The sequence below is a fragment of the Anopheles coluzzii genome, chromosome 2 (genome assembly GCF_943734685.1).
Source record: "Anopheles coluzzii chromosome 2, AcolN3, whole genome shotgun sequence".
NCBI classification, from domain to species: Eukaryota; Metazoa; Arthropoda; class Insecta; order Diptera; family Culicidae; genus Anopheles; species Anopheles coluzzii.
In genome coordinates this window covers 40,580,705-40,593,675 of record NC_064670.1, presented here as the reverse complement: position 1 = coordinate 40,593,675, position 12,971 = coordinate 40,580,705, and the positions used below count along the sequence as shown (strand labels likewise).

General features: G+C 42.7%; 1 protein-coding gene across 4 annotated transcripts in view; it reads right to left on the bottom strand.

Annotated features, from left to right (window-relative positions):
- The window catches only part of LOC120951431 (allatostatin-A receptor), a 50,575-nt gene that overhangs the window by 18,158 nt on the left and 19,446 nt on the right, over positions 1-12,971 (bottom strand). For all 4 annotated transcript variants that reach the window (XM_049605859.1, XM_040370142.2, XM_040370143.2 and 1 more), the window contains exons 3-5: positions 12,027-12,181; positions 11,757-11,887; positions 11,209-11,356 (exon numbers count right to left, since the gene is read on the bottom strand). In XM_049605859.1, coding sequence (XP_049461816.1) covers positions 11,209-11,356; positions 11,757-11,887; positions 12,027-12,181 — 434 coding nt within the window. The remainder of the gene's footprint in view (positions 1-11,208; positions 11,357-11,756; positions 11,888-12,026; positions 12,182-12,971) is intronic.

The following is a 12,971-nucleotide window of genomic DNA, read 5'->3' as shown; positions in this document are numbered from 1 at the left end:
ATTTCAACTAAATTTGGTCTGATGCTATAGAATTTGAAGACCATTCATTGAGACACCCGACCTCTTCTTCTCAGCAAATTCCGAGATAATCTTCAAAATACACACCACTATATTTATAGCAAAAGCCAAATTGCGGCGCCAGCAGCAGGAAAGCTGCAGAACAAAACCTGCTCAAAAGTTGGTTCATCAATCAGCAAGATTAGAAATTTCAAGACTGGTTTATTTTTAAGCGCGAACAAAAAGTCCCTCGCCCATCCGCCCATCTCGCAACACGTAAATACTTTAAGTGAAACTAATTTTGTGGCAATTCTTTAACCCCCCTACCCCTCCCCCTCCAAAAGGTCACGACACTTCGTCCCGGTTTGTCCTGGCGCCTGGTCTGAAGCCGGCGAAAGAGTTAGCTACCCCAATTTGCGCAAACCAAGGACATGTCGATGGTTTTCGAAATTATCGCGGTAAGAACATTCATTCCCTGCTGCGTGATTCAAGGATCCGAGTCAAAACGGTCCGGTCCGGAGATACCTTCCCATCATCGCGTTCCACAATCTCCGGGAAGCTAATTTGACACTTTGGAATGCTTGATGAAAGACTGAAAGTTTGGGTAGCAGCGCTAAAAACGGTTGCGCTAACGAAGGGACCGTCACATCCGGTGTGCGGAGCTGTGGGGAAAAGTTTGCACTCGACGATGGTCATAAGAAGGATCGTTCGTTGAGAATAAAGTTTTAACTTATTCATTGGAAAAAAAAGAATAACAAACAAACCCTGTCACCCTAAATGTTGTCCGGTAAGCTGCTTTCTCTTTTTAGATCTTTCTGCTACCGGGACGGGAGTGAAGACTCTTGAGATTCGTTTATTTCACTGACACATAAAACAATCCTTAGCAGGTCCATCCACAAACCGAAACCGGTGCACATGCTATCACTTTAGCGGGAAAACGATGGATAAAATTTGACTCATGTTTGGGAAATGTTTCACCGAGTAGATTGGTGCGGTCGAAACAAGTTTTTGAGCAACTCGCTAAACAACGCCGAAACGGAACTGCTACTAGAGTTCCGAGACGGGCGTCACGTTCCAAGGTCGGTTTTGACCGACACACAACCACAGTGGGATGCTGTGGTTGCTCAGTGTGATGACTGAGGGCAACAAACTGCAGCAGGAAGCGGGAAGCAATTAATATCGCATCCCATAAGAACATGTCAGTCAAATTTCGCGACTGTCCCGTACGAATCTTTTTCGCTTTTGCTGCTGCTGCTGCTGCTGCTGCTGCTAACAAATTCGATTCTGCGGGCAGTATCCTGTCGTCCCTAATCGCTTTCCATGCTCCGTGCGCACGCTGTCGTTCCATTAAATTAACTTTAAAACTTTTGACAGTTGAACGTTTTCTTTTGTTTTGTGAAGGTTGTACAAATGCTTTCTCCGCTCCCGCCCCGCGATCGCCATGGAAATGTTGTGAAGCGGGTTGTTTGGAAATTGGAAAGTTTTCAGCAGCGGCGATGACATGCGGTATGTCGCGTGGGACGAGGCAACATAACGAGCACCAGCTAACTAGCTTGAAGCAGAACAATGTAGAACGTAATGCTGCGAATGCCCCTGTGTTCTCCCTGGTGCTTGCTACTCGAAACAGTTCTGCGACACAGCCTCTCGAAGTCAACAGCACGGGCATAGCAACCATTGGGTTGTTATGCCGGAAGTCGTTGCGAGAATGGAATCCACCGCGTAATACGTGCCATTTCCCTCCGGCATGTTCAGATCGGTTCGGGTGAGTTTATACTCGGTTCATTACCGGAAACGCGCGTCAATAAATGGATTAAAATTGGCAATACCCTTGTCGTCCGCCGGGCTGGCCTGGAAGCGGGATGGATAGTATCGTCCCAGTGGCCACATTCTAACCCAATTTCCGTGCAGGGACCTATTAATGGTTGGACGGTTTTTTTCCTGTCCTGCTTTCGTGGCAAGTTGCATTTGCATACACTGACGCTGCCGCTTGCAAAGATTCGGATGATGGACACTGGCGTGGACATAATTACAAGTTGATCCCGCTGGACATAGCAGAACGCTACGCTACGGTGGAACGGAACGGAACAGAACGGAAGCGTAGAATGCAGTTTCCCGGATGTTTTACTGGGCAGCCACTTTGCTCGTGGGTCGACGACGCATGGGATGCACTTTAATTTAATCTACTTTGCTATAAATGTTGATTTAGTAGTGCGGTGGTGATGTTGCTTCTGATTGTACAGTGAGTTTTTACTCAAAGGTTCGCCTGCGGACTGGACATAGGATTTGGAGAGAGTAATGAATGCATTGTAGGGATTTTGCATCTTTTGACCTACACATTTTTTGTTTTCACCGAAATGCCATACCACAATCGCTTCGTATGAATTTCAAAGAGTAAATAACATTCATGCTCATGCATTTCTTGATAATGGATAATATTTTTCCACAAAAACTCACCAATGGCAACGTCGGGTGTGCTCGAAAACCATAAAATTCTTGGATATGGTTTTTTGTTATTAATCCACCCTTGTGATGTTTTGCGTTCTGTTGCAATCAACACTGAAACTCTTTACATTCAGCAAGTTTACTTGTTCTAGGCACCATCTCGTGCTGGCTTGTGTAAATGTGCATGTTTTTGTGAAGGGCTTCTTTCTTTCTTCTCGTTTTTAGCTTAAACTGAACACGGACTGGGTATTTTTCTTTACTGCTAGTTCTGCCATCTGTTTAAAGTGAATCCTTTTTCGATAACTTCTTTTTGCAGGGGTGAGAAACCTTATGGATCTTTTGGATGGTAGAAAAATAAACATTCGTCAAATATAGACTGATTTACTTCAATCAAATGTTTTATGAAGATTTGAAATTCATAAGAACGCAAAGATATATTTATCACATGCTTCATACTCCACTTTGAATTTCTGGATTTAAGATTGCTGGCGTAAGAATGCTTTTAAAAAGTAAACTGCAACAAACATTTCGTACTTATTAAATAAGTTACTCCTAAAAGTATTAAGCTCGCAGCACTGCCATGTGACCATCCTAATCGAGAAATAAATACATACATAAATAGCTCATAAGCTAACAAAACCAACCAACAACGACATTTGGCAGATGGCATAATCATACGACACGTTCAAAGATTACAAGTTGAGATAATTAGTCCGATACGAGCTCCAGTTGCTCATCCCTCCCTAGAACGCAGTATCTGCTGCAATAATCTGTTAGTTTTGGGAGAGATATACGTCGGAGATTCGGTGTACTATGAAATATGGAACGGGGTAGTTCGGGTAACTAGCTATCCGATGGACACATTTCGCCCAAGCTAATCCTTCCCCGAGCGGTTCTGTTGCTCATTCTCCCGGTTCTGCTTCACCGGGCTCAAGAAGTTTCAAGTGAAACAATACGGGACACTTGTTTCAGCGTGACTCATGCTGTCGTGGACCGTCGCCCTGTCGCCGAACGGCTAAGCTTGTTCAAATGTTGCACCAGTCGCCGACCAACACTGGGCGGATCTGATTTTATGGCAAAGTTTTTGGCTCCCGTCCCTGAGGAACGACGACAACGACCGTATTGGTGAGGGTGACTTTACCAAACCAAAGCGAACTTTAAAAAGGGGGGAAATAGTGTTGTTGCCTTGCACCGTCGGTACCGCTGGGGTCGCTTTAGTGTACTTCAACATGGTTGGGATGGCAAGCTGGTACGCTCGACGCTTGCCAGTGGGTTGTGGATAGTAGAGTGATAAGGTTTACTACTTAATTGGGCAGACGGCTAATTAAAATGGATGTGTAAGCATAAATATTTAGAAATTATTCTTACCACTGCTACGAAACTGATTTGTTGTTTATTGTGTTGGGCTTATAGAAAGTATAGAACAAATACTTGGTAGACATTATGATTCATAAGCCGCAAGCATAAATTGCCACGAATAGCATCGTACAATTCATTAGATGTTTTGTGAATAATCATCATTCGCCTTCCGGGCGCGTTATGAAGCATCGGAACGGAATCATGCAAAAAATAATGTTTCCGGCAAAGGCCTGTTTTTACGCTAAGCTGGAATTTTGAAATGACCGGAAGGGGGCGGCAGCATAAATTTCACATTAAACGTTCGCCGCCATAAACCAACCCTAGGGGCCGTTTGGAGCTTTGGCACAAGATTTTGCAGCCGGCGGCCAATGGAAAGAGGATTAGGCAACCCTTTTTTGTTAAGCGTGAAAAAGTGTGGAACCTTAACACAGTGTCCCGCCCGCTCGACGGAAGTGGATCGTAAACTAAGGGTACAGGGCCGTGTTTGATTTCAGTTTTTTTTATTGCATCCCGATACAAAGTGTGCAGAATAATGGTGCTTACGATACAAAGTTTGTGTGCGTGGGTAAACATTCTCAACGTGAAGGAGCTGCGACGGAACGTGGGTTTAATATACTTGTGACAAACGTTTCGCTCACGTATTGTGATTGTGTTTTGCGAAATGCATGGTTTATTATTCAATTGGTTGTTGGAATTGCACGGCGGTTGTGGGAATTGTGCTTGTAATTCAATGTATAGTGTACATCAAACTGATGATTGCTTGAGTGATTGAATTTATCAATTCAGGTGTTTTGTTTTTCTTACACAAAAAAGCATTACAGCCACCAACTTACTGTTCGACAATCATGTTGTACAATGTGTGTATTTTGTTGTCGTTTTTTTCAAGTTTTTTTTAAATGAAAATTTCCTTACAAATACCCAAGAATGGTAGCCATTTTTTGAGCTCAATGCTATCCACCAGATGCACAAATTACCATTCGCCTTTGGTTCAAACTCTTTGCCAAAGCTCAGTACAATGGTACGCTACTTTGTTGTTCTTTATTTTCCCACATTCAATGCATCATGTTCCTGTCGCTTACTCGTACCAAATGATTGGCATTCCCTCAAACGAGGCAAACATTTCGAATGCGACGTGGAAGCTGGTTGAGTGAATGCTCGAGATGCAGGTTTCCCGTACGAGCACACGCGAATCGCACACTTCAATTGTTAGTGAATAAATTTACAACTCATTGCACTCGTACGTTTGTCAGCCTGTCTTTCGTTCTCTTCGCTTCTCACATGGTGGATGTAATGTTTTGAGACTTACAGGAAAATAACACATGACTGAATGCATGAGTCAATGGTTACTTTCTTGCTCAAGTTAGTATGCAACGTCGAGGGTATTTTTATTGTTACAATTTTAACGTTCTTTCGTTAAGTTTTTTTAACTTCCTGCTAACAGGTTCTATTTTTTATGTAATTTATTTGTCTATTGTTGTTGAGTTATAGCTCTTCGCAATTTGTTGGGTACTTTTAGAAGATCGGATTCGACAGGTTGACCCTTTTTCAGAATTTTCTCGAGTTGAACATTTGGGTTGAATGGCAGTCATCGGTCGACTTATTGTTGTACTTAAATTGTTGAAGAGTGTATGGTTCATTGGCTTAAACCTTTTTTCCTGGCATTGTGATAGAAAACTAACCTCACGACCGAACAAATCGCATCAAACGAGACAGTCAATGGAAATTGAAATGGTACAATATCGCGTTTTTGAAGAAGTACGATCAAATAATCCGCTTCGAAAAATTTGTTTGCAGAATGGCAATGACCTTACATCGAATCATTTGAGAATTTACAGTGCTCTAAAGGCATTACAGGGTTTTAGAGGATTAAATAAACACGTTCAGCGAGTTGTAGTTTTGTTCAGACATATAATAGTCTCTTTCCGCGAGATATATAATTGAATGTAAAAAGGAAGAAAAATAGAAATGGTATTTGGTTACAGTTTGCTTCATTATATTTAATAACAAAGTTAGGTTAGATTAGAAATTTACATATTAAATAAGTACATGAACTAAAACTAAGATACACAGTTTCGTAATGGAAATGAAAGATGATCAAAAACACGTAGAATATATTTTTGTAGAATACACTAGGCACCTAAGGAGCCGCCTAGTTACGCATGTGTCTGTTTTTAGAAAAAGTTTATGCGGAAAAACTTCAATAAAATTCGCGTTCGCAATCTTTCGCAGAATATTTCTTTACAGATTGATAGTATATATATTAGACTATTATGTAACATATAAGAGACAACGCCACTCTATGCCTCTTTCATAATGGATTCAAGTCCAAAATTATAAGGATGAAAATTCTCAGGAGGTTTCTTCAGTTATTATCGTATATTTTAGCATAAAATTAACTATTTCAAATATTTAAAATATCAAAATATTTTATGTATTTACAAAGCTGACTAAATATGCTTTTTGAAATGCCTAAACTTATCAAAATCGGTTCAAATTTGAAAAAGTTACAAAGGTTCAAAGTTTTCCAAAAAAGTGAAGATTTTTTTCCGTTTTTTCTGCAGACTTGAATCATCTGCAGATTTTCATATCCCTGTTTCTCGCCTTCGTCAGATGTAAAGAGCTAGTGTTTATGTTTAAGTTATTTACTAATTAAGAATTTGTATCTGTTATTTAGGCCTATTGCCCGATAACGTAAATAAATAAATAAATAAATAAATAAAAAGTTTCGACTTTGAGAGGTCTATTCTAGAGATCCAGAAAAGATAAAGAGCTCATATTTGGTATTTTTCTTAGTTTAACCCTAAGTATTAAAACCTATCTTTTAGAATTGCGTTATTGCAAAGTTGATTTTTGAATTTCATCCCGGCAAATGCCCATTGTGCATTGTTAGGACACTAGAAAAAAAACATGCTCTATGTAATATGATGATGCTAAAGAATGTGATGTTTAAAGAATTCAAAATACATACTGCTTTTTAATGCACCACCATGCAGTACCACCAGAAATCTCTGGTAGTACAGTCGTCAACGCATACGAATTAACCTCATGCCCGTCATGGGTTACAAGCCCCGAATCGAATGGGCTGTGCCCCCATACTTAGGACTGACTATCCTGTTAAGTGTAATCATTAGCATGTCACTGAAAGCCCAAAGCTCAGCAGTAGTACAAGCAGGCCTTGACTCACTAGTGGTACAGGCAGGCCTTGACCGACAACGGTTGTTGCGCCCAAGCAGAAGAAGGAGATTGCTTTTTACAGTGAAAAATATTCATCCCCTCTGCTAAATTTCTGTTCGTAAATCTTAAGCACAGCTTCCTTTAAGAGTTATTATGCCTTCTCGAATAATAGCGAAACTTTTTCGACGTAAGACTGTTGAAAATTACCACCAAGCCTTTCCTATTCCCATTCCTCACCAGAAACAGCTCTAATAGCTGGTCCCACATTCTCGACGCTATGCATCATTGCTTTTGATTATGTAAAAATATTCTTCATCAAATTCCTATGAAGTGTGTGGGCCTGTTTTGTACGGAATTTTATTCTCGCTACTCTTTAGTTTGTAGCCTGTTCGGTGTTGGCATCCGGCATCCCTCCGACTAGCGCAACCGAGAGTGCAACCGTGAGACGTGCGGTATGGGCTAGCCTGCTGGGAAGGATGAGTGAGGAATCCACAAGTGAGTGGTTTTTACTCGCAAGCACCACGGGCACGGGTTTGTCCTTCGGAAGCCCTTCTGCGGGAGTGCTCCCGCTACGCCAGTTTATGGAAGTTTTATTGGCACAAAATTTCACGCACCAATTGCCATAATGTGCTGTGTGATGTAATTTTATGAGGTTTTTGAATGTTTTTCTATTTGGTTCTGTTGTTGCCGCCGTTGCTGCTACTACTGCTGCTGCTGCTGTCCATGGTGCTATTGCTCGAGTGCGATGCTGAAGGCCGAAACCCGTTTCGGTGATTACAGTCGAATGGTTGACGCAAATAGCTTTTTCCCGGGAATTATACGCCACAGTCTATCTCCGTATTCTTTGCATAATTCGAAATATAAAATTATGGGTTTGCTGGAAGATGTGCAAATTGATTTGGAAATTTGGCTGCGTGATGGTCTGTTTTGCGCACGGCAAGGGCCGCAAAAGTGTATGCTCATCAAATAATTTGTGCGATTGGCGAAACACTCTTGCATTAGATTAAATTTATCCGAACGTACCTGACCGACCACCATAAACCCCGAATGGCGGGACGAGCAGGGTTTGAGGGTTGTCGCGGTGGGCGAGGGACGTATGGTATGAAGGAACTATAAAATCGAGAAAGAACCCAATCAATCGGAAATGCAGCGAAGTGTGTTAACGATGCTTGTATCTTCGCGCACCGAGTGTGCTGTGCTGCTCTGGAACGGATGAGGTACGGTTTTCGGGACCGTTCTGTGTGACCATTCAAAGCGTGCCCGTTTTGGTGCGGTCCTATTAGACCCGTAGCTATGGCAATCGGCACGGAAGCCCGGCTCCAAGGTTCGAGCCATTCGAACCAATTTCATTTAATAGGGTTTGAGTGAAGGAAGCCCACGATGAGCATCATCGATTTGCGATTCGCGCGGAATTTAATGAGCAGCCGTGGGCCGAACGGGCCGGCGGCTTTGCTCTTACTGCCAGAAATTAATCATCGACTTGCTGCCATACTCGTGCATAATGAAACTGCGATCACAAAAGTGTGAGTGGTGCTGAGCGCTTCGAAGCGTTCCGGGAATGGCGAGGGTACTCTGATAAAGTTCCGCATGCTGTTGGAACGTTATTTTGTAACTACTCGTTCAATACAAGTATGGGGAAATTTGTCTTCAATAAGCAGTACAGTGTACAGCGACAGAAAAGAGTTGTATCGATCTTGATACCCCAAACAACTATGAAAGACGGCTATGAATTGAAAATGCCAGAAACATGAATCGGATGCATCTAAGTGGGGCACGTGCAGGATCAGTTCTTCTGCCAATGTATTCCAGTTCGTGTGTTTTGTAGAGTGGAGTAGAGAAAGTAAAAAAACACACATACACACACCCATTTGACGATCAAACAGTGTAACGGATATCCGTGCTCGATGGCAGAGTGTTTTGAATTTGCGATAGCTCATGCTGTTCGCAGATCAAAGAAAACAAACCCGGGGAGTGTGTCGAATGATGAAGTAATACGATTCCTTTGCACGGCGGACACGTTTGAAAAACCTTCACAACCCACGCACTAGGGCAGCATTCTGTTTTCTTCTAAATGAAGCTTTTAATATCTGCACAGCCAGAGAACTTTCGGGCGTAGGTTTTGATGTTGTCTACATTCTATTTATTTAGCATTACTTGATGTAGGAAACTTTTTTTTATCCTTTCCATTCAATTGATATTAAGGAAAAAAAAATTGATGCAGATCCAAAGACACGTGGCCCCTGAGTAAAACCACTTTGCTTTGCTAATCTTTATGCATCAGAGCAAAATGTTGGGTTTTTTTTCACTTTGTTTAAAATCCCAATTAAAAAAATGCAGAATATTGATCACTATTACATTAATTTAATCGATCTTTCGTGGCTACGGGGTGGTAGTCGTTTGAGAAAAGATTTTAACAAGAGTTTTTACAGCTTGCCACACACCACTTTGATCATGGCTGCTCAATATCTACCTTTCTCCTAATGCAATACGTTTCAGAACATGTTAAATCGTTTTACAATTTAATGGCTTGCATATAATCGATCATGAACGTACATGTTTAAACCTTCATTCACTCTCGTCGCAAACATGGCTTTCTACCGTCGGAGTAAGATAAAAATAGCTCGAGCTTGAAAAGATGGCTCGTACCATCGAGAAGACAGCGTACACGCGCTCCGTCGACGGCGGTATTAGAATCGGCATGTAGCGAACTGAAGCATGAAACCACTAACCGGCTTTGGTTTCGCTCCGCATTTCCCCAGCATGTTACGCGATGTAACTAAGCATGCCCCACAGCTTAATGTCGGTTTCGAGGTGAAGTTCAACCGCACAAACTGGGAAAAGCTTCGGAGATGGGTTCATGTTTTTCAGGTTTCGTTTTTTTTTCATATATTCCCTGTCTCTCAACTGCTCTAAATGAGTGTGGTCCCAGCTAGTGTGTCGATGCTCCGTGTAAAGCGCACCAAGCATGTTTAGCTCGCTGCTGTTGAGAGAAGAAGTACTTTACAACGAACACTCGCCATAACGCCAACCAAGGGGACCGACACGATGTACTATATTTGCTTCGTATGTATTTGTTTACATGCAATGTTTGTTTTGCAACGTGAGTGCGGCAGAACGGCGAAAGAAGTGGCGGCGGTAGGGACGCACTGGATGCATTCCATGAACACCCTCTGGCACTTCCAAAGATAGACGACCAATGGGAGCCTGTACTGGCCGCCAACAACGAGCCGGAGGATTGTTTATTTTCTCATTTTCTCCGAGGCGTACCTATTTCGCGTACCTATATCGATGGTCGTGGAGTCGCCCGTTGCTGCAACATCCCAGAGAGGCGCATCGAGCACGAGCTTTCGCCCATCATCGGGCGCCTGGGTCCGCTGCGTACTACTGAATGGGCTTCGCGTGTAATGGAGCGCATTCGCAATGTTGTGTCCGGAATTTCTATCGGTTTTTATTTCGTCTGTGTCTGCTTCTTTGCCACTCTCACGATGGCGCAATGGCTACATGCCACGAACCATTGCAGTAGCCCCAGGGTGGTCTAAGGTTTTATGAATATTTTGCCGATTTCTTTTACTTCCGTTCCCGTTCTGATTTCGCTTGACCTAAGCGGAAATAATGCTACCACGGTTTGCAAGGTGCGGAGGCGCATTATTGCTGTGATACTGTGTGTCCATTAAACTGTTACGCTTGGCGAGCGAACACAACGGAAGCTCGTCTGGAGGTTGTGTTGTTCACCTTTGCCGTAACGGTGTGGGGGCGGTGAGTGTGAAAAAAACAATGCAAATTTGAGCGGTAGCAAGAAATGGGAAGCGTAATTTTCTATTTATGTGTTTCACGTGAAACTGAATGGTATGCTTGTTTATTTATTTATAAGAAAGGCACTGCTCACTGCAATATCGCACGTTCCAGATTATAAAATACGTCTGTTACTGTACTTCGTAAATTATGAAGCAGAAAAAATCCAAATTTCAGATCATTTAATAAGTCTTCGAGCATTTAATCATGTGTTTCACATCTTGATGCTTCAATTACAAATGATGAGATAAATCACAAACGCAAACGCTTACCAACGCACCAGCTTTCGAGATGGTAATTGGTAATCAACGCCAAACAACGTATAGAAAGGAATCAATTAGGGTGCCTACAACATCCTAGGTAGTAGGCAATTAAATATGTTGTGCTAGTGATGATAAAATGGGTGCAAAAAGAACATCAATGTGTGTGTGTGAATCTACTTACATGAAAGGCAACTAAGCTGTAGCCTTCATTGTGAAGAAAAAGGCATGCCGTATAATAGCCACCCTGGCGTGGATAGAACAGCACTCCGTGCGAGATGGCCACCGGTATGGCCGTCGTTAGGATGACAAACCACGTCAAGCAAATAGCACTGCGAAATAAAAAAAAGGAAGCAAAAGTAGACAGAGCGTTAGAGGGAGAGAGCAAAATCGATTCAGTTAAGCATCGAGCGATAAAATGAGTCGAATCAAAACGGATTGTCATCACACCGGATCGGTAGAGGGTTTTAGCAAGGGGACCGTGTATCGCCCCCCCCCCCCCACTAAAAGCGATGATGAGCGATTCCTCATTTTGCCTAGTTGTAACATACAAGCTAAGAGGCTATTTGTCATCCTCAAGTGGACAGGACAAATCAATCGAGCCAGCCATCGCACGAGCCAGAAGGGCCGTACAACAACAACAAAAAAGACATCGCATGCAGCGAGAGTTTGCGTCTTTTCGTGCGAAGAAAATTAACCACGTGCCAGCGAGCAGCTAAGGAATCCACTTACAGTGAAGCATTTCGCTCGGTACGAATGGACATGCTGGTGATGGGATGTACCACTGCCAGGAACCGATCCAGCGACATCAGGACGAGTGTGTACGCGCTGGCATGTGCCGTGACGACGATCATGTACTGGACCTGTCGAAACGAAAAAGGAAGCAGAAATGGGGGCATTAGCAAGCGACTTGCAGCTTCCCTACGGAGCTGTTTGGAAGTTTGCCACGAGCCCATGAGTGGGCTGAGGAAAACTCCTTTTTTTGCATACAACGTCACGTACAAACTTGCACCAATACTCTCCGAAGGGCCACTCGGGCAACACGTAGTCGACGGCAGTGAAAGGCACGCAGAACACGACGAACAGCAAGTCAGCCGCTGCCAGGTTGATGATCAGCAAGTTGGTGGTCGATCGCATGCTCTGGTTCGCGGCAACCACTGGAAAAAAGGGGTGAGCAGAGTGTGAAAGTAAAGCGTGAGAAAATGGTAGGAAGCAGCTCATTTGGCAGAAGATATTTCAATTAACAACGCTTCTCCAACATTTCGTAAGTTATTTTTTGCTATTCGACAGTCGTAGAAATCGTAGGAATTGTTTTTAAGGTTTATAGACGATTTGATGCCAACTGAATTTCACACTAGAAAAATTTGCCTTCGCCTAAATTTTGGCTATTTCCTAGTTTTTTAAGAAACGAATAAACAGCGAATAGCTCGCAATATCTAACCAAAAACCGACTGACCCATAAATTAGTTCGATTTAAAGCATCATACTCTGCCTTGGACATTACACGAAATTATATTTTAATCTTTTAAGCGTATCCTCTGCCCTCTGACAGACTCATTCAAGCGGTAAGGGCTGGCGATATGAATATGAGCTAACATAATTCTCTAAGGTAATAGTTACACAAAAAGATGAACATAAACGCTTGAACGCATGCGGCCCAAAATATTAGCTTTTAACTCTGAAGAATGCCACTGTTTCTTTTATTCTTCTTTGTTTTTGGCTCTACAACATTCGTCTTTCGAAAGCTGCTTAGTCTATTTGGTCTGGCTTTCTCGTGATTTATTGTTGGAACCCACGGCAAGCCAGTGTGACAGTGTGGATACGGTTGGCGAATCGATACTCATCCATTTGGCCTAGTGGGAGTCTTCCCATCCATTCGCCTGATTGCTGGATCATCCCTGTTTCGTAGAATAAATATTTCGGTCTCAGGGTAAGACAGGCCAAAGT